Consider the following 27,101-nt stretch of genomic DNA (forward strand, 5'->3'; position numbering starts at 1 on the left):
GTTTTGATTCACCCATCAGTTGGAAGAGACTAAGAGGCAGATCTCTTACTTTGTTGGTTGCATAAATTCCTCCCTGAGTCTCCCCACTTTCTAGGAATCTTCTAACAACGTGAAAGTTCCTTATCTTTTATAATCCAGTAAGAAGAAAACAGATATGTTCCAAGGTTATTTAGGATTTTATTTCAATTTCTGGAGTTCGGAGATGACTGCTTGCAAGTCACTACAATTTTTGAGAGACAAAGGAACCATTTGAGGTGGCACAGATTCAGCAAAAATTAGAACTGTTCATGTATGTTTTACTGAATGCCTAATCAGCACTTCACATAATCATGGCATTAGAGGAATCTGAGCTGAGATCACCTAAATTTATTCCCTTTATAGATGAAGGAATGTGGAAATGAGATGAACCCAGATATTGAGACTTATTATTATATAGTAGTAGTGCCTTTTTAATCCTGTAATATACATTTACAAAGTAATATGATTTAATGCCATAATTTACATTTGAATAGTGCAATGCATTATTTTTCAATCACTTTTTATAAAATATCCATATCAAAATTTTAATTTAAGGGCTTATTTCAGCCATACACACACTTTTTAAACCACAGACTATAAAGTGGTGCCTGGATGGTTCAGTCAGTTAAACCTCTGGCTCTTGTTTTGCCTCAGGCCGTGATCTCATGGCTTCCTGAGTTCCAGATCCAAATCGGGTTCTGTGCTGATAGTACAGAGCCTGCTTAGGATTCTCTCTCTCTTTCTCCACTCCTCCCCCGCTCACACTGTCTCTGTCTCTCTCAAAAATTAAAGTAAATTAATAAATTTTAAAAATCAATTAATCAATAGTGGTGAGAGTAGACATCCCTATTGTGTTCCTGATCTCAGCAAGCTCTCAGTTTTTCTCCATTGAGGATGATATTAACTGTAGGCTTTTCATATATGGCTTTTATGATGTTAAGGTATGTCCTTCTATCCCAAATTTATTGAGGGTTTTTATTAAAAAAGATGCTCTATTTTGTCAAATCCTTTTTCTGCATCTATTGACAGGATCATATGGTTCTTATCCCTTCTTCTATTAATGTGATGTATCACACTGATTGATTTGCAAATACTGAACCAGCCCTGCAGCCCAGGAATGAGTCCCACTTGATCATGGTGAATAATTCTTTTAATATACTGTTGAATTCAACTTGCTAGTATCTTGTTGAGAATTTTTGCATCCATGTTCATCAGTGGTATTGGCCTGTAGTTCTCCTTTTTAGTGGGGTCTCTGACTGGTTTGGGAATCAAGGTAATACTGGCTTCATAGAATGAGTCCGGAAGCTTTCCTTCCATTTATATTTTTTGGAACAGCTTGAGAAAGATTGGTATTAACTCTGCTTTAAATGTCTGGTAGAATTCCCCTGGGAGGCCATCTGGCCCAGGACTCTTATTTGTTGGGAGATTTTTGATAACTGACTCAATTTCTTTGCTGGTTATGGGTCTGTTCAAATTTTCTATTTCTTTCTGTTTGAGTTTTGGTAGTGTGTGGGTGTCTAGGAATTTGTCCATTTCTTCCAGGTTGTCCAGTTTGTTGGCATATAATTTTTCATAGTATTCTCTAATAATTGTTTGTATTTCTGTTGTGTGGGTTGTGATCTCTCCTCTTTCACTTATGATTTTATCTATTTGGGTTCTCTCTCTTTTCTTTTTGAGAAGTCTGGCTAGGGGGTTATCAATTTTGTTTATTTTTTCAGAAAAAACAGCTTTAAGATTTATTGCTCTGTTCAACTGTTTTTTTTTTTTTTTGGATTCTATATTGTTTATTTCTGCCCTAATCTTTATTAATTCTCTTCTTCTGGCTTTGGGGAAGTCCTAGCCTCAGCAATCAGACAACAAAATGAAATAAAAGGCATCCAAATTGGCAAAGAAGTCAAACTTTTGCTTTTCATAGATGACATGATAATCTACATGGAAAACCCAAAAGACCACCAAAAAGCTGCTAGAAATAGCACATGAATTCAGCAAAGTCACAGGACATAAAATCAATATACAGAAATGGGTTGCATTTCTATATACCAATAATGAAGCAACAGAAAGAAAAATCAAGAAATCGATCCTATTTACAATTGCACCGGGAACTATAAAATACTTAGGAATAAACCTAACCAAAGATGTGAAAGAACTGTATGCTGAAAAGTATAGAAAACTTATGAGAGAAATTGGAGAAGACACAAAGAAATTGAAAAACATTCCATGCTCATGGATTGGAAGAAGAGATATTGTTAAAATGTCAATACTACCCAAAGCAATCTACACATTCAATGCAATCTCAATCAAAATTGCAACGGCATTCTTCTCAAAGCTAGAACAAACAATCCTAAAATTTGTATGGAACCACAAAAGACCCTAAATAGCCAAAGTAATGTTGAATAAGGAAACCAAAGTGGGACGCAGCACAATCCCAGACTTTAGCCTCTACTACAAAGCTGTAATGATCAAGATAGTATAGTATTGGCAAAAAACAGACACAGAGACCAATGGAATAGAATAGAGAACACAGAATTGGACCCAGACATGTATGGCCAACTAATCTTTCACAAAGCAGGAAAGCATTCTATGGAAAAAAACAAAACAGCAAAAACAAAAACAAACAAACAAACAAAAACAGTCTCTGGATAGCAACATGCAGAAGAATAAAACTGGACAACTTTCTTACACAACACCCAAAAATAAACTCAAAATGGGTGAAAGACCTAAATGTGAGAAAGGAAACCATCAAAACCTTGGGGAGAAAACAGTCAACAACCTCTTTGACCTCAGCCGCAGCAATTTCTTGCTTGACACATCTCTGAAAGCAGGGGAAATAAAAGCAAAAATGAACTATTGGGACCTCATCAAGATAAAAAGCTTCTGCACTGCAAAGGAAACAATCAACAGAACTAAAAGGTAAATGACAGAATGTGAGAAGATATTTGCAAATGACATATCAGATAAAGGGTTAGTATCCAAAATCTATAAAGAACTTACCACACTCAACACCTGAAAAACAAATAATCCAGTGAAGAAATGGGCAGAAGACATGAATAGATACTTCTCCAAAGAAGACAACTCAAATGGCTAACTGAACATGGCTAACATGAAAAGATGCTCATCATCACTCCTCATCAGGGAAATACAAATCAAAACCACACTGAGATACCACCTCATACTGGTCAGAGTGGCTAAAATTAAGAACTCAGGAAATGACAGATCCTGGCGAGGATGTGGAGAAATGGGAACCCTCTTGCACTGTTGGTGGAAATGCAAACTGGTGCAGCCCCTCTGGAAAAGTGTGGAGGTTCCTTAAAAAATTAAAAATAGAACTACCCTACGACCCAGCAATAGCACTACTAGGAATTTATCCAAAGGATATAGGAGTGCTGATTCATAGGGGCACATGTACCCCAATGTTTATAGCAGTGCTTTCAACAATAGCCAAATTATGGAAAGAGCCCAAATGTCCATCATCTGATGAATGGATAAAGAAGATGTGAGAGATATATATATATATATACACACACACACAATGGAATACTACTTGGCAATGAGAAAGAATGAAATCCTGCCACTTGCAACAACGTGGATGGAACTGGAGGGTATTATGGTAAGTGAAATAAGTCAGTCAGAGAAAGACAGATATCATATGTTTTCGCTCATATATGGAACTTGAGAAACTTTTTTAAAATATAATTTATTGTCAAATTGGCTTACATACAACATCCACTACTCATCCCAAGTGCCCTCCTCAATGTCCATCACCCATTTTCCCCTCTCCCTCACCCCCACATCCACCCTCAGTTTGTTCTCTGTATTTAAGAGTCTCTTGTGTTTGCCTCCCTCCCTCTCTAATTGTAACTATATTTCCCCTCTTCCCTTTCCCCATGGTCTTCTGTTAAGTTTCTCAAGATCTACATATGAGTGAAAACATAAAATATCTGTCCTCTGACTGACTTATTTCACTCAGCATAATACCTTCCAGTTTCATCCAGATTGCTGCAAATGGCATGATTTCATTCTTTCTCTTTGCCAATTGCATACATTCCATTGTGTGTGTGTGTGTGTGTGCGTGTGTGTGTGTGTGTATCCCATCTTCTTTATCCATTCATCAGTTGATGGACATTTAGGCTCTTTCCATAATTTGGCTATTGTTGAAAGCACTGCTGTAAACATTAACAGAATACCATGGGGGAAGAGAAGGGGAAAAAATAGTTTCAAACAGAGAGGGAGGCAAACCATAAGAGACTCCTAAATACAGAGAACAAACTGAGGGTCCATGGGAGGACGGTGGAGAGGGGAAAATGGGTGATGGGCATTGAGGAGGCACTTGCTGGGATGAGCACTGCGTGTTGTTATGTAAGCGATGAGTCACGGGAATCCACCCCAAAACCAAGAGCACAGTGTATACACTGTATGTTAGCTAACTTGACAATAAATTATATTAAAAAATAAATAACTAAACTAAAATAAAAAGACCAAAAAAATCAATCAATTAAACCTACAATATAAGGAACTAAACATGTCAAACCTCTAGGATGTTGTGTGGCAAAATAATAGTAGGAGTAGGGGACACCGACGTGTTAGCAGTGGTTTTGGTCAGTTAAAATGTTCAAGAAGCAGAATTAATTCTATTAAGTCACCAGGGTACTATATAATGCACGGTGCTAATTACAAAACTGAAAAAGATGATGCTATTTTCAGACAGGCCTAATAACTCTCTTAGGACAGCAATTAAAAAAGTTTGGGTCTGTGCTTTCAGTCGTTTCCTGAGTAAAATGAGATTCTGGTGGGAAAGTCATTATTTAAAGTGCCACAAAAATGTCAGTCACGTATTACTGTTGAATTCCTTAACATCAGCAGAACATTACGGACACAAAAATTGAACTAAGGTTCAAATTGTCGATGTGACAGGATAGAATGGGTAGTTGTAATCTGGCAAGTTGTTGAAGACACTGAAAATACTGAAAACCTATCTAAAAATAGAAGTATTTATAAATTATTTTTGAGATAGTGGCAAATCATCTTCATTATCTGCCTCTTCTGGAACGTTTTTTATGGAAAGCAAAATGCTCACTTGAATTGTCCCATTTAAATCGAGAAGCTTCATGTCTGATGACTACAGTCATTCTACATTTCACCAATAAAGTAACACTACTTTTCTGCCAGGGCTGAATAAGGGACATAACAAATGCCAGAGCAGAAATTTTAACCAGATTTCATAACAATGATAACTACTTTTTTTCCTTTCTTAGTGATTTGTTATTTTCAGAGTTTATATTTTTCATTTCATTAGTCTTCATTTCAATAAATATCTATGTGTCTACTGTGTGCAAACTAGTGTATGAGATTTGGGGCCAGTAAGATACAAAAGATACACACTGCCTTTCAGAGTCTTGTTTTTAACCCACAAATATCTCTCAGCTGAATTTATATTCCTATATAATAGAAGAATCATCATGAGTCTTGCAATAATCATTTATTTTGCAAATAAGAAGTTCTGAAAGAATTGCCTTTTGTAACAAGTCCATTGATTTCCCTCCATCTTTATGCTACGACCACATTTCAGAATTCCCTGGATTGTTTGTGATATCTTCCTAAAAGCTTACCGGACCATCACATACACAGGCTACAACTTGTTGTCACCCAGGTAGTGTAGTCAGTAATCTTCTTGTATCAAAACATGATATTCATTCTCCTCTGGTTGTTCCCTATTGCTCTCTGAATAGGATAAAAAATTCCTTCGTAAACCTACAGGGCACACAAAATCTAGATCATACATATTTCTCTTTTATTTTTTAAGTTTATTTATTTATTTTGAGAAAAAGAGAAAGTATGAGTCGGGGAGGGGCAGAGAGAGGGAGAGAAAGACAGAGAGAGAGAGAGAGAGAGAGAGAGAGAGAGAGAGAATTCCAAGAAGGCTCTGCACTGCAACACAGACCCTAATACAGGTCTTGAACCCACGAACCGTGAGATAATGACATGAGCCGAAGTAGGACGCTCAACTGACTGAGCTACTCAGGCACCAGGCACCCCTGGCTAACACATATTTCTAAAGAAGTATTTGTCTGAATTCCCTCAAAACACCTCTGTCCAAACTCTGGCCTTATGGAAATATTTACATTTTCTGTGCCCTGGAACCTTACATATCCTATTTCTCTCTGGGGAGCCACTGTCCTTTCTCTCTTAATCCTTACCATCCTTTCAAGTTTTGAATTCACTACTCCTTCCTCAAAAAAGCCTTTTCTTACTTCAGACCTTGGAGGAGACCAGCTTATTATGGGTACTACTACAGTATCTTTGATTTCCTCTAAAGCCTTTATTAAATAGCTATGTGCCAGGCCTCATTCTAGGAGCTTGGAATATATCAGTAAACGAACAACAAAGAAATCCCTGCCCCCGTGGCACTTACTTTTAAGTTGGAGTAGACAGACAATGAACAATGTAATGAATATATTAATTATGAAAGCAGTATACTAGAAGGTAATCATGACAAAAACTAGAGCAGGGAAAGCTAGCAATGGACGTACCCTGATGGATGGAGAGACTGCAATTTTACTTATTTATTTCGTAAATGTTTGTTTATTTATTTATTTTTGAGAGAGAGAGGGAGATGAGCAGGGGAGGGGCAGAGAGACAGAATCCCAAGCAGTTTCCATGCTCAACAGGGAGCCTGATGTGGTGCTCTATCTTATGACTGTGAGATCATGACCTGAGCTGAAATTAAGAGAATGATGCTTAACTGACTGAGCCACCCAGGTGCCCCAAGATTGCAATTTTAAAGAGAAAGCCTGCCACTTCCTTCCTTGAGAAGATAGCATTTGAACAAAGATCTGAAGAGTGACGTAGGCTTAGCCATGCAGATATTTAGGGGAGAACAGTCCAGAAGAGGAAATAGCCAGCACAAAGACCCTAAGTGCCTTCCATGCTTAAGAAACACCAAAAAGGCTAATGTAGCTGAAGCTGCATGAGCAAGGGGGAGCATGCCAAGAGATGAGTCACTTGTGACTGGGAGACAGAGTATTTAGGGCCTCAAAGAGATAACTTTGGCTTTTACCCCATGTGAAACAGAGGGCTATTGGAGGGCTTAAAGCAGCACAGTGACATGATGTTAATTTATGTTTTAAAAGGACCACAAACATGAAAGATAAGGGCAAATGTGAAATCAGGGAAACCAGTCTAGGAGACCATTGCAATAATCCTCGCAGAGAGACGATGGTGATTGATTTAGGGTGGTTGCAGAAGAGGGGTTAAGAAGTACAGCAGAGCCTATAGGATTTCCTGAACGCTTGGATGTGGACTGCAGGGAAAAGAGAGGAGTCAAGGCCATTTCCAAGTTCTTGGTCAAGTAACAACTGAAAACATGGAGTTGTCATCACATGAGGTAGAAAGATTGTTGAAGGAAGTTTGCAGGTGCTGAACAGGGAGCAGCAGTGGGAAATCAAAAGTTTAGTTTAGAATATATTGACTTTGGGATGTCATTAAGACAATTTCCATCCTTGCTAAAAGGCAATTGCTGGTTTCTAGTCTGAAGACTATAAATCCCCGAAGACTAGAACTTTGTCATTTCTGACACCTAGAACAGTGCCAGTCTGCAGAGTAAAAACTCAATAAATAAGTATTGAGTGGATAAATGAATTGATAAATGAATGAATGTTGCCTGAAATTAGTGGATTGGTGAGCCAGATTTAAAATCTCAGTGCCATGACTCTAGAGTTATTTTTTGCACAGAATATAAGAATGAAGAAATTTAACATTTGTAATTTATATTTCATAGTTATTGACATGTGTTGATATTGAAACATTTATATTTTACTTTTATTCATCAAATAAGAATGGTTTTAATGAAGAAACTATGGAAGCTTCATTAACTTTTGGAGAAGACTAAGACTTTAAAACAATGATTTACTTAATACTCTTATAATTTGCAATAATTTATATTATTTCCAAAGCCTAGCCATAGTGAGAATTTTATGTAATGAATTGCATTTTTGCAGATTTTTATGCCTACAATGTAAATTTTTATTGTAGTAATAATAAAATGTGATTTAAATAATCAGGCAATGTACCTGGTACAATGACCCAAAGACAACATAAAAATAAATAATCTCATTGGGAAATATTTTTACTCTCCTTCCTTAAAGAGATCATATATTTGAAAATATGCTACTTGTTTATGTTAGAAAATGCTATATCATGCCCTATATGGCCTTTCTTCCTTTCTTCTGTCCATGGAAGCAGAAAAAATCTTGAAAGCCCTGTTTTCTAATCCCTACCTTTTACGTCTGTTGACAGTTGAAGAGGCTTATCTCTTGACAACTCCCACAATATGTCCCTCTCCCACCCAATCCAAATATTTTAAATTCCTACAATGGAAAAACAAACAAACAAAGAAACAAACAAGTACAGTTTCCTGACTCAGACATGCCCTTGTGTCACTTCTGAGTCTGTGTGCAGGCTCCTTCATACAGGCGCACCCTTTTCTCCAGGCACACCCCTGCTCAGATGCCCCATCTTCGGAGAGCCCTCCTTCACATCCCTTCCCCCATATTGCCCTAATCGTATGCAGGGAAATGGCATATTTTATATCCACCATCCCTTATCCTATTTGCTTATTGACATGTTAGTCTCCTCCATTAGATTACAGATTATCAAAGAGCTTTTTTTTTTCTTTAATACAGTCCCTGGTGCTTTAGTAAATGAGCAATATGTCTGTGTTGAGATGAACTCCTACCCAAAGCCATTTGGTTGCACAGACTAATTTTTATCAAGCTTCAAAGGCTGTAAAAAATGTGTCTCCTATGGAAGCCTTTGTTTCCAAAGCTGTGCTGTCTTTGTAAATGGTGTTGAATCTTTAACTGGGGTCAAACACTGAATCAGAACCTACATTTTTTTAAACTTATAACCCTATGTATGCTGTTTGCACACCAAAGGGCCATCACGATCTCTCTGAAACTTGGCAGAAGCAGCTGAAGGAAAGGCACTACAGGGGGAAATGCTACAGCAGGAAGGGAGCAAGCTTCCAACAGAGCAAAATCTGGAGCTAGAATCTGGCAAAATTGTTAATAGAATGCATTGCCAAAGATGTCTCATACCCCAAGTTTGCCTTGTATTTTGATGCATGACCCATGAACTTCCACAATGATACAAGTTCCTTGGGACAATAATCATCTCATTTTGCTCTCATCCTCCTCACGATAGGCAGCAGTGGAGGAACATGATGACTACCAGAGTATTCAAAAGGAGCATGTTAGTTCTATTTGGGGATGAATGCCACATGCAATGTTCATCTGACAGCTAAAAAGGCACCATCTTGGGATGGGTAGAAACCTGCAATTCCACAGAACAAGGGTCAGCAGTCAGACTGTTACTGAGCACAGGTGTAGATGTACTCTGACATCAACAAAATGACTAGGTGTCCATTTTCCTTCTCATCAGCCTTGCTACATGATGGCACTCCCACAAGCCCACAATATTGTTATAAGCAGTGTGAATGTGGAGTATGAGTCAAAGTCACTAAATAAGAAGCCGCACAGTTTTGAGAAAAAAAAAATGAACTCTGGGTTATTCTTTAACATTCTATGAGATGCTGTCTGGAATTTAACTTAAAATTAACAGGATCCATTTATATACCCCAAAGTAGAGAACTTCAATCCTTACCTAGGACCAGTCTCACAGCCAGACCCAAATTTAAAGCCAAACATCCACATCTGGTTTTTTTTTTTTTTCCATTATGTGCAGAAAACAAGAAAACCTCTCTCTGATGTATAAACATAACTGTGAGAGCAAATGAAATAATACTGTCCCTGACTGGTTGATACACAATCTGATTAATAATATACAAACAAGCAAACAAAATCATTATGCCTTTGAACTACTTTGCATTACGTTCTGAAGCTCTTAATTTTCAAAAATCTAGTTGCATAAAGAATGTGATCATCTCATTCCACTTACTGTTTCTTTGATCCATTCTTGTCTCTGCTGTCAATAAGGTGACCAAAAAAGAAAACAACAACAACAACAACAACTAACAAACCTTCCTATCAACAGCAGAGACATTTAATATTTGGAGGTAAATATATGTATGCAGGTGGACACATAATAAAATACACTGAATAAACAAGTAAAGTCTCCATGGGGAGAATAAAAGATGAATCTGGGTAGTGCTCCCAACAGAACAGTGCACTGCATTTAGAATTCAAAGATTCTCTGTTTGGTTGCATGAAGCATTGCATTTTTTATAAGTACTAGAACAAACAGATTTTTATCTTCCTAGAGTGTTGCAGAGAACAGGCTACTTGCTAGCAGTTAGATATAGACAGATACAGATACAGATACAGATACAGATACAGATACAGATACAGATACAGATACAGACACAGATACAGATACAGATGTATAAATACATAGACACAGAGGTAGATGTACATATCGGTAGGTAGATACATACCTTAATTGTAGTCGTGTGTGCTCCAGGGTATTCTTTTTCTTCCAGCGTTGACCATCTTTCTATAAATTTAGATACCAGGGAATCATCATAGTCCACTATCTGAAATCCAGAGACGTTTGCACCTCCAAACTGAATTTTTAATAGGTCTCCATCAGTAAAGCCCTAGACACAGAACACATGTCAGGCTCTCCATTAGGAATCAAAGAGAACATTTACAAAATAACCTATACATTGAAGTTTTACAAATGTCAAAGAGCACACAAGATCAAAAGCTCATAGGAAATGATTCATGCATCTATCAGTCAGTACTCGGCACCAATACCTACTATCATCTTGTAATCACAGTAGGTCCTTAATCAATGAATGTTTATTGGCTGTACTCACATAAAAGTTCTCCATTTTATTGAGAAATCTTCCATGGATAAGGACGGGTTTTATTTATTGATTCTACAACAGAGCACTACCACATGGTTACAGATACTTAATAACATAAAGCTAGTTCTCTGGGAGCTACACCATTGTGAGCAAGTTATTCCTATTAAAATTGGTCATTCTTTCAGGTGATAAGACACCTTTAAAATAAGCATGGAGGGTACTAAATGACCAGTCATTATTTGAGAACAGTCAAACAATTTCATATTAAGTATGTAACTTAATTTTTTATAAAATGTATTAAATTTTAAAAATCAATCTCTTGCATTATTAGAATGAATTCAGTCATTACTAAAACTATTATTATGTGGTACTTCCATTGATTTCAAATTTTGTGCTGTCATAAATTCTATCTCGATTTGAGAGTATTCTCTCAAAGATGAAATTACAAGATGAAATCACAATTTTAAATCACAATTAACTTTTTCACCTCATACATTTACTCCTTATTATTGTGCATAAGGATGGAAATTATCCCTGAATCCAAAATATAGGAGAATCTTGTCTTTGTTATTGATATTAAGAAAGTATATTTTAATATATTTGTGTAAAGAAGGATAATTACTTTGTTATTGGTTCATAATTTTGTTTTTTCTTTTTATCAAAATAATGCAAACAGTGCAAAAAAATATATAACAAAAGCTGCAGATTCTCTGCTCTGCCCAACCCTGTTTCAATTAAGGTTCTTCAAAACAATCAATTTCCATAATTTTTTTCATATATTTATCTCCATATTTCTGCATGACACGTATGCTCTCTTTTTTTTTTCTTTAATTATAATTTTTTTTTTTTTTTTATGAGAGAGAGAGATAGAGACAGAGCACGAAGAGGGGCAGGAAGAGAGGGAGACCAAATCTGAAGCAGGCTCCAGGCTCTGAGCTGTCAGCACAGAGCCCGACTCAGGGCTCGAGCCCACAAACCATGAGATCGTGACCTGAGCCGAAGTCGGAGGCTTGACCAACTGAGCCACCCAGGCGTCCCCACATATGCTTTCTTAATTTATCCATTTTAGATATCTTTTATTGAGTTTTTGCTTATGTCAGATGAGTATGCAATTCATTCACTTTTACCTCCTCATCCATTTCACGTTCATGCTTTTCATATTTGCAATTCTGTTATTCAGAGCAAAGCCAGATAATGTGCTGAGGCTGCATTTTCCTTCATGAAAGGTATTTCATTCTCACATTAATAATTGCTTCCGTTTTTCACTACTACAGTTTTCACTACTTACTATAGTTTTCTATATACCTATCTTTAGTTTTTTCCAGTTGCTCCATGGGAACTTTTCACGTTTATACGAGTAAATCTTTCCTTTTCTAAATAACATCTTCAAACATATCAAGTAATCTGCTTCTCTTTTTTTTTTTTTTTTTCTGAATATTTAATTTACAGGAGAACTTCTTAAACGCTGTGATCTGAACTGGCTCCTCTTTCCGTCTTCTCTGCAACAATACCCTGGAGTGTCCCTTCACCATGTTTCTGACTAGTTCCGAATCTGGCTGCCTTGATTACTATTCTTTCATGTTTTATTCCCTTCTTTCAGAGCCCTCAATAGCTTCCTGAGACACACTGGAGGTAAGTTTTTTGAGACACTGAATGTCTCAAAATATCTTTATTTTGCTCTGACACTTGATTAGTATTTTGGCTAAGTACAGAATTTTAAGTTCAAACTTTCATAATCTGAGGACATTGTTCCTCTGACTTCTATTGTTTCTATTGAAAAATACAATGTCATTATTCCTAATTATTTTTTGTAATAAATACAAAAATTTGACCTCCTTGTACCTCTCTCTGCCTCCACCTCCCACCTGTCCAAAATCTTTAAGATCTATCTTTCCCTGAAATGTCATGATGACATCTTCTTTGAAATATGAAAGGAAGTCTCTTTTCTTTCATTGCTTTCTGTACTCAAGGGGCACATTTGTGTCATCCAGTACTGGGAATGTTTCTGAATGTTCTTTGACAATTTCTTACCCCGTTTTCACTACTGTGTCTTTCCAGAATGCCTATTATTACCACATTGCAACTTTTAGAGTAAATGTCTAAGTCCCTTTACAGGTTCCCCTGCATTTCATACGGTATTGTCATTTTGTTACATAATCGTAAAGACTTTTCTTAAGCTTATCTTCAAAGTCACATAATTTTACTTGTTACTTTAGGAAAAAAAAAGTTAGCTTCCCATAGCTCTTTCTTATTCTCTGAGGGTTTTTTTTTTCTTTTTTTCTTTTTCATAATGCACTCTTTCTCTTCTTTTTGGATAAAATATATTTTATTTCTCTGCAGATATCCATTATAACTTTAAACATTTGTCTTGTGTTATCTGCCTGCCCTGTTTTTGTTTATTTTACATTTATGTATGTATTTATTTATTTATTTATTTATTCATTCATTCATTCATTCGTTTATTTGTTTGTTTTATATTATATCCTTCATGGCCCAGACTTTTCACAAATGCCTAATTCTATTCGGCTATTTAAGAGTAAGACACTAAAAAAACTTTATTGGAATTTCTATGTGCATGGGGGAGGCTCCCTGATGAATGTGCTTCACTGTAAGGCAGATAGTCTGGGAGGGATGGGTTGGTTGCAGCACGTTTTGTCCACATCTATGGATTGAGGAAATGAAAACTAGATCCCTTTATGCCCACTTCTTGGTCACATTATGCACAAATCATCCTCTTAAGTGCTGTATCAAGAACTTAATCACAACCTGTGTTTGGGAGCTTAATCAAGCATTTACCAATTCCTGAGGAAATTAATCAACAGTGGTATCTAAAGGGCTTTACTATCTTTTATAACCACCACCGTTAACTCTCAACACACACTAGAGAGGAAAAAGGGGACATTTCCAATCAAGATTTTGGAAGACCAAAGCGCTTCCACTCTGAATGGCATTCTTCAATTTGAAATGTCAGTGGAATTTTCAAATGCCTTCTAGTTCTCAGAAACCACAGCTTTTCTCAGATTCTTTGAATTTACTGATTCATTAGAAGTTCCATATGGTGAAGACACCAAGTATTCAGAAAAGGAGGAACACAATTTGAATTCAGATAAAGATTAGGCACTTTTCTCCCTAGAAGCATGACAGCAGCATGAACTTGTTTTTTGATTTTTTTTTTTTAATCTTTTTACTTTGGTCATTCGTACATTTCTTTCCTTTTTCATAGAATCAGATATCAACTCTCAAATTGATGAGCCACCTTCTGTCATTATTTCTCAATGTTCCAATATAATCTTCTCCATCTGGACATTTTTAAAGATCACGGCTTTCAATGTGGCTCTGTGTTGTTCATCAAATGGCACAATTCACACAGGGGACTAACTGTCCAGGCTGTTCCCTGCACAGAATGTAGTTCTGAAAAGAGTGAATACAGAGTTGTATCTATTTTAACCCTCGCTGCTCAGGTGGGAAGTCACTTAGGATCTGTAATAACACATTAATGGGTAAGTTCTGATGAATTTTATTGTAGTTAGCCATTTCACGGGCAAACAGAATTTTTACCTGAACAACCAACTTCTAGCAGTAGCATGTAAGTTTGAGATTTAATATTTTAAATCACTGTGGCCACCTTTTAGTGAAAACAGTATTTATCAGTTGTGAGGTGTTTGTTTGTTTGTTTGTTTTTTCTCCATGATTACCAACAATAATGTCTTCTGGTACAATAATCTGATATTCCAGAAACCATGAAATAAATCTACACTTATGTATATATGAAAACTTTCCCAAGCCCTATTATGCTATTTAGAATAAGCTCTTATTTTTTCCCTCCTTTTCCCACTATTTTTCAGAGGTTGGGGAAGGTGGTATTCTCATCAAGGAAGATCATACCTCTTTAAAGAACATAAACCTTTGCAGTGATAAAGGCATAAGATCATTTTACTGCTGATCTAAAAACTATTTTGAAAAAAAAAATGTCTAATGATAATTCTAAAGGGCTTTGATTATATTTAAGATAGAGATACAATTAACCACTTGGATATTCAGTATAATCATAATCTGACAGAAATCCCAATGAAAAAGTCATCAGCTATAGGAATTCAATTTCATTGTGTTGCTTACATAGTAAGTAGATAATCAGAAATAAATAATATATAATGTATTAATATTCTTGACATTTCCAGCTTTAATTTTTCACTGAGAAATTCTCGCAAATGGGCATTTATTTCAAATATTATATATACTAAAAACTTTAAAGGAATGAACGAAAGGAAAAATGTATAAAACACCATGACAATGAAAACCAAGAGGAAATTTGAATAATTAAGCTTTATGTATTTTTGAAACTTTTCCATAACTAAATATGCTTTTTAAGACAATTTATAAACTTGTCAAATATCGTTCTCTAATTTCTTACATAATTTATAATAGGAGATTGATTAGAAAATGTAAAATAGGAAATAAATCCAAAACATAACAAATTCAGAAAGATATCATTTCTAATTGATTAATAGAATCACAATATGTTTTTAAAAATACCACTGATAAATGCTGATCATTCACAACTATTTTATAATTAATAAACATCTCTATTAAAATAATAAATATCAATTAATTCACCTACCAGATTTGCAATGATATAATGGTAACCTTTAACATGTTTTCCAATGGTAATAACCTAACAAAGATAAAGAAACCATTATTTAATAAATGCAAATAACATAAATGTAAAATTATTGATGTTATGGCCCAAATGAGAAAAACAATAGAATTTTATCTACTATGTTTTTTGATATTCTATGAGGAGTCATATTTGACAAGATATAATTATCACAACAGTGACTATTTCTCTCAGAAAAAGGTAACAATACATTTTAGTGCTTTATCATCACTTCTTTCAAGAAGTCAATAACTAAACAGACATAATTACCTCAGTTTTGTCAATAGTGGAAATAAGATCACAAGATCTTAAGAAATATAAAACTAAAAACATGTATGAATCCATAATAAGCCATAGTTTTCTTCCTACAAAAGCTATTTTTTCATTAAACCCTTAAACAGCTGAAACCAACATCTGAGATTTTATGTTCACACACTGACACGCAAATTTATAGTAGTACATACATTTAAAAAATATTAATAAGTATATAAAAGAATTCTTATATGAATCTATAAAATAATATTCCCATCTTAAGAATCTTGAAATGCTTATAATTTAGTTCCAATGAACATTATTATTTCCAGCTCGAGGCAGCAAAGCATCAGAGAAGCTAATATTTCTCCACAAATCTAAGTCAAAAATCAATGGTGAGACACACACATCATGGAACAAGTGGTCATTTTGGTAATGCTCACGTCAGTTTGGGATATTACTGAATCAATGTGACTTTTCACTGACCTGTATATCAACTAAAAAGAGTTGAATTTGGTAAAATGGTCATGTGGTAGTCCTAGCACTTAGGTATGAAAACGTAATTTTTATTTTTAAGAAAAGTGTTACATCAATGGAAAGCATGAAATACCTGGGCTATAGACAAACATTCAAATCATTAGCGTATTTGCCTAATTAAACTGTTTTGGTGGCTTCCCATTGCTTCCAGCGTTAAGAGACAAAATCCTTAATTTATGCTGAGAAGTCCAATGATCTTGCAAGCTTCTCCAGGCTTTTACCACTCTTTACACTGGAGCCTCGTAGGCCCTGTTTTTCAGTAATTTTGCGCACAAAAGGGCTTCTTTCCATCACCTCAGGGTTTTATATATTCTGTTTCCTCTGCTAGGAAAGCTCTTTCCACTATCATATCATTTGTCTTATTAATGCTACAAGCACAAGGAATTTCAACCCAATGTTACCTCCTGGGAGAAGACTTCTCTGACCTTCTCTTATCCTGGACAAAGTCTGGTACTCCAAAGCAATGCATTTAGTTAAAGAACAAGGGCAAAATCCTAGGAAGGATTCCACCAAATATCCCTTTGAGGTTAAGTGATAGCTAGTTGGAAGAGATTTAGGGCTTGTATTATTTTTAACCCATTTTTAGGTAAACTAAATCACCTTTTTCAAGAAAACGAACCCTCTATATTGAAGGAACAGATGTCCTTCTGGATGAAAAATATATTAATTAGCATCACTTGAATTGAGTTGATTGTGTCCCTCACATACCCTACTGACATCTGTTGATTCTGCTTACTGTTCATTCTACTTTCTGACTCATGCATGTCTTTCTTCTGGGAACTACAACAACAACAGAACATTGTATAAATGGTACTACCAGTAGCCCTTACTTGAGTTAAGTGTTCACTGGGAGAAAGCGGGGAGATAAGACAATTCACTAACTCTACCCGTAAATAGGAATCAGTGCTGGTCATACTAAGTCACATTTTTGCTTTACAATAATCATTAGCATTGCACTAACAATAGCAAATTTATATTGATTTCTCAATGTTTCTAATGGACCAGTTCTTTCCCAACTAACCACAACTAGAAATAAATAACCCTGAGGTTTTATTGAAATGATACAACACGCATAATCAACAAAGGGACTCTTTCTAACTTTAAGCTATTATGAAATAAAGTTTCAGCAATTCTGTTCTCCTATAAGTATTAATAGAGTGAATAAGTAAACAGTGTTTCCTTTTCTTGAAATGGACTTCAACCTCACTTTTTGCTTGGTAAACTGTTTTCCCCAAAGGCCTTCCATGATCTCCTAATCTAAATTTTTTCTGTCGTTTTTTTCATAACATCCTGTTCTCATTTGTCAGATATACCATTATTATACTTATGCATGAATTTCTGTAAATATATCATAAATATTCACCTTAACAGGGTTTTGACTGTTTTGCTTAACATTACTTTCTTGGATCTACACAGTGCCTGTCTGGCAAACATTAGAAAATCAAGGAAATGTATTGAATGAGTACATGAAGGAACCCGAGCCAGACACATGCTGCCAGTATGTGCATGAACCCTTCATTGACCCTCCTACCACTGTTAAGATAGTTTTTCTCTTCTAGGCTCTTCGACCACATTGTTGTATAAATTGTAATACTCTAATATGACAAGTAAAATTGGCCTTCATCTCTAAACAATAAGTTCATGGGGTACAAATACCACTTTTTCTTTTTTTTTTAAGTTCGAGAGAGAAAGAGAGAGAGAGAAAGGGAGAGAGAGTGGTGGGGGAGGGACAGAGAGAGAGGGAGAGAGAGAGAATCCCATGCAGGCTCCACACTGCCAGCACAGAGCCTGATGTGGGACTTGATCCCAGGGACTATGAGATCATGTTCTGAGCTGCAGTCGAATGCTTATTAGCCTACTGAACCACCCAGGTGCCCCAAGTTACCACTCTTTCTTCCTTCTTTGCGTCTTTCATTCTAGACACAGAGGATGTCTGAAATAAATGTTTGCTGAATGATGCAATCAACCACTGTACACACTCATTTAATACATTCGAAAGCGTCTTATGAAAATACAAATAACATGCATGTGCAAAATCTCTGTACATTTTGAACGGATGTCCACATAGACGTGTATTTAATCATCGTATATTTGTTTCAAAACATTACATTCTATGTATTCCCAATTTCTCTTATAGTTTCTCTCTTCTAGTTTTAGAAATAATTATTTTCAAAACAGCTTTCACCAACATTTAATATGATGAGTCATGAATACATAAATTCTTTAAACAAAAGACTAATGACTATTATTAAAATTCAGTTTTAATGAGAATCTCCTATGAAATTCAAATGAGTTGTTGAAGTTCACATTTGAACAAGAGGCCTTCGGGTTAAAAACAACCCTAACTTCATCTCCTGAGACAGGAACCAAGACTTTTCTACTGAAATGTTCACCTCTCTGGCATATAACATTTAGCCCTCTCTCATAACAAGTTAGTTTTATCCAGTTATTTAATATTTTATGTGAGATCCATTTTGTATGTCTTAGGGCCTGTGTTATTACATATCAATTAAGGCTTCGTCAACATTTATGTTTTCAAAATGCTTTGTGTTACACAAGTTAGTGAATCTAATTGTCTCCTCAAAGGCTGAAAGGGCCAAGAAATGCATGCTTAACTGCATGTTTTTCTTCCAATCCTATATTATCCCTAGAAGCTACTACACACACACACACACACACACACACACACACACACCCCTACAAGTTAGGAAAAGCAGATATCCAGTGAAGCAAACCTTAACTTAGTAAATTACGATGCTGCTTCCGCTGCTTCAGCAACATCCCTGGTCACTTACCTTATCTATGTGATACAGTGGATTTCATTTTTATCAGTAGGATATTACTGTACGGCTGTCCTATCCCCCCAAAAAATCTTAAATGGAATCAAGGTGGTGTGGTAATAAGCACAGATAAAACATCTTTATGTACGGTAAACTTCTCAAACAGCAAACACAGACTGAATACGACTCTCCTACATATTTTAATTTCATAGATTAATAGTTTTATGGTGATATAAAATCTACCTACTAGGAGGAAAAACATGATTCCTGGAGAAACATATACACACTTTTTCTGAAGACAAGGACCCATCCAGACAACAATATAGACTTAATGTTCCATACTGCACTCTAATGATTGAAGTACTCCATGTTTTGCCAAAGAATTCATGAACTACTCACTTTTCCCTTTGAACCCAGCCTCAATTTCACTTAATGTGGCTATTTCTTTATGCCTAAAAAGTTCAACAAGTAAAATTTTAATTTTCCAACTAAAAATATCAAAGTTTAAGGTAATGCTTATTATATAAAGCATAAGAGTCAGGAATTACATATCGAATATATTTAATGATCAGTATGATGTGTCAGCATTATTGAAGACCATCTGCTATTGCTAACTGAAGCCGGAGATAATTTAATTGATGATCCCTGCTGCATCCTACATAAACCATAAAGTAAAAACTGCTGTTCAAGCACCTCACACAAATACTCATTGCAAATGCTGACATTGCACGCACATTCTATATTTGGTGCCATTAGAAAACAGAGCATAGCCAACCTGGTCTACAATGTCGTTTACTTTATCCCGTTCACAGTCCAGGATGACACGCCGTTCCTTTTTTAACTCCAGATCTTGAAAAAGTGATCGGTACGTCTCATCTTTCTTGTCATTGTTAATATTTCCCACATTGATAGCAGTCACCTGCCATTTCTTCTCAGCAGCGGAGTCCAGCACTGCCTGCAGCGTTGATAAGCCTAGGAAGGCAAAGAAAAATGATGACCAATAAAGATACTTAAATAACTCAGAATTATGTTGTGAAATCGACGGCGGATATATTTTTAAGGCTGCTATTTTCGTCAACGGAGGGGATGTTGACTCCTCTAAAAAGCTACAGCTATGATCTTTATCAACATTGACTTATTTCCACTTCACATCAGAAAACTCTTTTATCTACATGCTATTGTTCTGATGGAAAGAGTTTGGAGGGATAAATAGTCTCCCCTTCTTTCAGCTCTCTCAGCTGTCTTCTTTTCTGGTGTTACTAAAGAGTAATGTCTGTGATACCTTTGGTTAAAGTGAAATACAAAGACAGAGCACACATTTCTTTCTCTTACAGAATGGAAAAGACTGTTCCGTTACGTATGACGTCTATCATTTCCAATTAACATCCTTGAGGAGGTCGTAACACTTTCAGGGAGACAAATCTACATGAGTCTCTGTGAGCACAGGAGCAAATAATCTCGAGGAGGCTGTCATGTCCTCAGCAGTTTCTTCTCCTCAGCCTCTGTTAATGTCATTTTTTTTTGTTATTGTTATTGGGACTGATCCCATAGGGATTAAAATGTTCACCTATCAACCAGATGGTAGCAGTTGGTTTTCTAACACAGACTTGTTACATTTACTTAATTTCCCAAACTATGAGACCAGTTTCATATTTAGTAGTAATTTTGCTTATTGCATCATACGACTGAGAAAATGTTATTTTTATTTTTAATTGTTTGTACATTACCTCAATTTGTGAATTTTTTGCCTAAAGTTAAATCTGCAGTTTAGCACTTGGAAAAGCAGTACATAAACTTGTCTTCCACATCACTCCAGCTCTTCACGGCCAACCTAAATGCATCATTTCTATTAATAGTTTAATGAACAACACAGAATCTGGGCTCCAAAAAGAATTCAGGGCTTATCACATCATCTTCCCGATTCCAGAAAGAACTGCATCTTTCTCAGAAGAATGCTGATTCCTTTTTACCCATAAAATGTGAGATTTACCTAATGTGCTCTATAAATTTTATTCATGTACTAAACTTTAATTAAATCCATTTACTATGGCAAAAATAAATGTACTCTAAATGTTAAAACCTACAGGGGCACCTGGGTGGCTCCGCTGGTTAAGCGTCTGACTACTTCAGCTGAGGTTATGATCTCGTGATATGTGAGTTCCAGCCCCACATTGGGCTTGCTGCTGTCAGTGTGGAGCCCACTTCAGATCCATTCTCTCTCTCTCTCTCTCTGCCCCTCCCCCACTCATGTGCTCACTCTCTCCTTCACTTTCTCTCTCTGTTTCTCAAAAATAAATAAATAAAAATGTTTTTATAAAAATAAAAAATAAATTAAAAAAAAACATATTAAATGTTAAAACTATAGTACCTGGAAAACATCATTAAAACTCTCACTGCCTAAACACCAGCTAAGCGTACCTAAGATTAGCCTAGAACACCTTGTGATACAAAATACAAGGAAGCCCTCCCAAACTATCAGCATTGTGTCAAAGGACTCAGGAGCCAATGTAATAAAGATCACTTTAAGTAAAGATGAGGCAATTTGGGTATCAATAAGAATAATAACTGCAAAAGACTTTTAAATACATAAAATATTTTAAATCCATGAATTCTTAATGATATGCAAACATCTAAACTACCAAAACTGAAACAGGAAGAAATAGAAAACTTGAACAGACTGATGACCAGCAAAGAAATTGAGTCAGTGACATTTAAATATATATCTAAATATCTGGTTGTCTTTGAGGGATACTAGGAGCTGACTTATTATTCTGAAATTGGTAAATAAAGGAAGAGAAACATGCATTTTTTTTTTGCCCTTCCTATATGAACTATACCCAGGATAATAATTAATTAAGACAGGTTTTCCTTTTTGGAAAGACTCCAGCTAATAAATGATGAAGGTATATAGATTTAGAATTATGACCATGTTGTAACACGTAGTGAATCAATGCATCAAGGTTACGATCATTAACTGTTGCTAACAACACACAAAAAGAGATGAACAGAAGTTACATGTCTCTAACTAGGAATACTCAAACCATCTGTGGAGTATTCCTGCCAAAAAAGTGAACGTGAGTCTTATCAAGCTTCTAGATTCTACCCAGCAATCTATAAGGAATATACAGCAGAGTAATACACTAAATATCATAATGTCGGCAACCATCAAATTGAAACTGTACATTATGTTACAAATCACTTAAGAGATATATTAAACAATTGGGGGATACGGACATCATTTTTATTTTCATTCAAATAACCTATGGGAAAAATAGATGATGATATTAATGAATTACTGTTAATCTGCCTGCATATGCCAATGATATTGTGGTTATGTTGAAAACAAGAGTATTCTTTCAAAATACAAACTGAAATATGTACAGATGAAATGACATGATGTCCGGTATTGGTTCCAAAATAATTGTGAAGGGCAAAAGGATATAGATAAAACAGGATTCCTTGTATATTGGTCATTAACATAGCCGAGTTAAGAGTGCCTGGGGTCGGGGCACCTGCGTGGCTCAGTTGGTTAAGCGTCCGACTTCAGCTTATATCACGATCTCACCGTACGTGAATTCAGGCCCCACGTTGGGCTCTATGCTGACAGCTCAGCGCCTGGAGCCTGCTTTGGATTCTGTGTCTCCCTTTCTCTCTGCTCCTCCCCTGCTCACACTCTGTCTCTCTCTCCTTCAAAACCAAAAAAAATTCCAAAAAAAAAAAAAAAAAATTAAAAAAAAAAGAGTCTTTGGGTGTCTTCTTTTATTCACTCTATTTTTTATTTAAAATATTTCATTATGAAAATTGAAAATAATTTATTGTTATTTCAAATTGGAAAATTGAGCCATAAATTGAACTTAAAGTGAATTTCAGATTTTTGGCAAAACAACAATGAGTTTCCTCTGTCTAGTCTTGTACCAAAAAACGTAGGATAAGTAAGAATTTCTGAAGGGATAATTTAAACAAAAGACCACATTCCTTGTAAAAAAAATCGATTAATGACAAAACTTCTTTAAAAACTTCATGGGTCACCCATGATTTCCATTCACCATAAATACATTAACTCTTTCCATGATATAATTCAAACTCTCTTCCTGTTTTTCATCATCAGTGAAGACAGAGCATACAGCTGGTAATCATGATCAATTCAACAGATTTCAAAGTGCTTCAAACAGTTATTAAATCTATCCAGCCTTCTGAGTAGGAAAAAAAAGATAATTCTCTAAACTTCTTCTACTATCTCAGTCCTACTTTTCCACATTCCAATCTTCACGTAACTAACTCTTCCTTGTTACCTCTTAAAAATGTTATATGCATGGATGATGTTCAATATGCTATCCACATATTATCACATAGCACTTGCAAGTGGGATTCCTTACTTCTAAGCCATAAATTATTCATTTTGTTTTTATTTGTTTTTATTTTTATTTTTTTTAAATTTTTTAACATTTATTTATTTTTGAGACAGAGAGAGAGAGAGAGCATGAACAGGGGAGGGTCAGAGAAAGAGGGAGACACAGAATCTGAAACAGGCTCCAGGCTCTGAGCTGTCAGCACAGAGCCTGATGCGGGGCTCGAACCCACGGACCGCGAGATCATGACCTGAGCCGAAGTCGGACGCTTAACCGACTGAGCCACCCAGGCGCCCCATTTTGTTTTTATTTAACCATGAAATTTACCACATACTGAAATTTCAAGTGCTTGATATTCTGTTCCATCTTTCAATATATAAATAACAATTTGTAAATGGGTTTCAAGTGATATATCTACACCTAACATGTATTGGCAGATCATGTCAAAGAATATGGAGATGACATATAAAATTAATAAGAATGTATTTAAAGAAATTGTTGAGTTTTCAACTCATTCATTCTATGTGTCTAAAGTAACTCACAGTTAGTGTGGATCTTCTGCTTTCAAAACTCTCAGAATTAATATTTGGCAACCTATGAAGCCTAGAAACATACATCCATTAGGAAGCTAAATAGCTCAAGTGGTGCAATATAAGATTTGATTATTTTAGTGTCATCATAAGACAATGAATAATATTAAACCATCTCCTAGCAACAGCCAGAAGTAACTCACAATCCATGACATGGTCTGACTCATGATTTGAGGAGATTTTTAGATTTGTTTACTCAGTAATAGTAACTGATCTCTCAGTCTCTCAACTTGACCCGTGTCTTCCCTACAACTAAGAGTTTTGCATTAATTCTGATTACTTATAAATTAACAGATCAATTTAACATTTAAAAATCACTGAAAATACATGTTACAACTATGGAGGTGAAGTGAATCTCTTCAAACCTAACACAAATTCATGTGCTTGGTCTCTTGATACCATATTCTAATTAGGAGCAAAACTATTACTTGAGGTAATTAATGACTTTTCCCTTCCACACAAACTACCATAAAACTATCTATAAATACCTCTATCCCTTAATCAGAATATAAACTTGTATGGACAGTGGGAATTCTATATAAATATTGTTTTATTTAAAGCTATTCTACTCTAATATCTATACCATAACAGGATATTTGAATTATAGCAGAGACTGATTTCTGAATTACTCGGAACAAAGAAAACTTGAGATATACAGTTGTTTATCTACAAATAGGAAAAAAACCAGAAAATTAATATTCCTGTTAATAAATATATTGAAAATATATTCTAAAGCACCTCAAGAATATTACAAGGGTCTAAAATTAAGTTCTATAAATTCTCAAGGCTTTTGACTAAAATAAAGAATGGCTAGACTATGTTTGGTTAAATTACATAACTTCTTTTGCCTAATTGTTATGAGACTAGTTATAGTTGTATAACCTATTTGTAAGCTGACAATCTCCCTAAAACTCTACCAAGGTATTACTATCAGTGCTTCACAGTTTCATCTTGAGCTAGTGTTAATAATACTATGACAGAATCATAGAAAAGCCATCAGCCTAAAGACAGGGAAAGTTTAAGTGTTTTAGTTTGCACGTTAGTGGGTAGAATTAAAAATGATTACTGCAAATAGGTATATTTCATTCAGACTATTTCTTTCTTCTTAAAAACATTTTCTTTGTTCCATTTAAAATTCACTGGCCTTATTCATCTTTCAGGCACAGAAATTAATATTTATGATAACTAAATCATGGCAGCATGCCTAGGCCAGATTAGATTAACATACATTTCCCTCATTGACTTTCTTAGGAACATCTGAAAAGAAATTTAGAATTTTATTCTATGCATGATTTCTTCTTGGAACTGGAATCAAAGTGCCTTCCCTTCAGGGAACAAATAGTATGGCTCAAAATCAAAATCAAGACCTAAAGATATAAAGCATTAGTTCTGGTTTTACTTACTGTGTATAGGAATGTGTTAACTTCTTACCTTATTGACACTGAACTAATAAATTAAAAAAAAAAACACACATTTTGATTAAAGTCTTGGTTCAAATTTAATACAAACATATCCAAAGATGAAACTGTATTTAATGTATTACCACAGGTAGGCCCATTACTGTATAGTTCAAACTGCATTGAAGATCTATCTACTGACTGTCTATGAAGTAATAATATGCAGCTTTTAGGAAGGGCACTGGGTCATCAAGGAGTGGCAGGCTGCTGCCTGGATAAATAGAAGACACCAGCAGTCCTAAAACATCACAAGTGCCAAATGAACATTTCAGCACTCTTCTCGTGGGCAAACTTGAAATAGTCAGAGATGACCTCTACGAAGGCTAGGATGCGTCTATGTTCTTCCTCATTAATAATTGGGATGTGGACTCTTGGACATGTTGCTCAGTATTTTGATGGAAAGTTGGACGCAGGAATGGTGTAAGTGGCCGTCTTAGTTAACAGCAGTGCAATAAGCAAAGCACAGAACATTTTAATTTTTTTTTTTTCATGCAGTTCATATTTGGGGCAGAATATTCGACAGCCATTTTCATGCTTGGGCCCTATGCTGCTCAAAAGAACATCAATTAATATATTTAGAAATTAAAATTTACCAGTATGTTTACTTAATTCTAACTCTTAGAAAAGTAAAGATTATTAAAAATTGGAAAAAAACCAGGGGCATCTGGGTGGCTCAGTCGGTAAGCATCTGACTTCAGCTCAGGTCATGATCTTGCGGTTTGTGAGTTCGAGCCCCGCGTCAGGCTCTGTGCTGACAACTCAGAGCCTGAGGCCTGCTTCAGATTCTGTGTCTCCCTCTCTCTCTGCTCCTCCCCCACTCACACCCTGTCTCTCTGTCACAAATAAATAAACATTAAAATTTTTTTTTAATTGGAAAAAACCTGAATGCCAACAAATTGGACAACCTAAAAGAAATGGATACATTCCTAGAAACATATAAACTACCAAAACTAAAAGAGGAAGAAATAGAAAATTTGAACAGACGATAACCAGCAAAGAAATTGAGTCAGTAATCAAAAAATTCCCAAACAACAAAAGTCCAGGAGAAGATGGCCTCACAGGTGAATTCTACCAAACATTTAAAGAGTTAGTACCTAATCTTCTCAAACTATTTGAAAAATAGAAAGGGAAGAAAAACTTCCAAATTCATTCTATGGGACCAGAACTACCCTGATACCAAAACCAGATAATGACACCACTAAAAAGAGAACTACAGGCCAATATTCCTGCTGAACATACAAACAAAAATTCTCAATAAAATATTAGCAACCTGAATTAAACAATGCATTAAAAAAAAAAAAAAACATTCACCACAACTAAGTGGGATTTATTCCTGAATTGCAAGAGTGGCTCAATATTCACAAATCAATCAATATAATACATCACATAAATAAGAGAAAGGGTTAAGAACCATATGATCATTTCAATAGATGAGGAAAACACACTTGACAAAGTATAACATCCATTCATGATTAAAAACCCTGAACAAAGTAGGTTTAGAGGGAACATACCTCAACATAATAAAGGCCATCTATGAAAAACTCACAGCCAGCATCATCCTTAATGGGGAGAAACTGAGAGCCTTTCCCCTAGGTCATGAACAAGACAAGGCTATCCACTCACCACTTTTATTCAACAGAGT

At 35.5% G+C, this 27,101-nt stretch overlaps 1 protein-coding gene across 5 annotated transcripts in view; it reads right to left on the reverse strand.

The window, feature by feature from the left end:
• GRIA2 (glutamate ionotropic receptor AMPA type subunit 2) overlaps positions 1-27,101 on the reverse strand; it is a 161,023-nt gene that overhangs the window by 45,124 nt on the left and 88,798 nt on the right. For all 5 annotated transcript variants that reach the window (XR_009259233.1, XM_058721063.1, XM_058721060.1 and 2 more), the window contains exons 4-6: positions 19,839-20,035; positions 15,459-15,512; positions 10,466-10,627 (exon numbers count right to left, since the gene is read on the reverse strand). Coding sequence is in view for 4 of the 5 variants with exons in the window: in XM_058721063.1 (XP_058577046.1) it covers positions 10,466-10,627; positions 15,459-15,512; positions 19,839-20,035 (413 nt within the window). In the remaining variant the exon portion in view is untranslated. The remainder of the gene's footprint in view (positions 1-10,465; positions 10,628-15,458; positions 15,513-19,838; positions 20,036-27,101) is intronic.

Source organism: Neofelis nebulosa, chromosome 3 (assembly GCF_028018385.1).
Source record: "Neofelis nebulosa isolate mNeoNeb1 chromosome 3, mNeoNeb1.pri, whole genome shotgun sequence".
NCBI classification, from domain to species: Eukaryota; Metazoa; Chordata; class Mammalia; order Carnivora; family Felidae; genus Neofelis; species Neofelis nebulosa.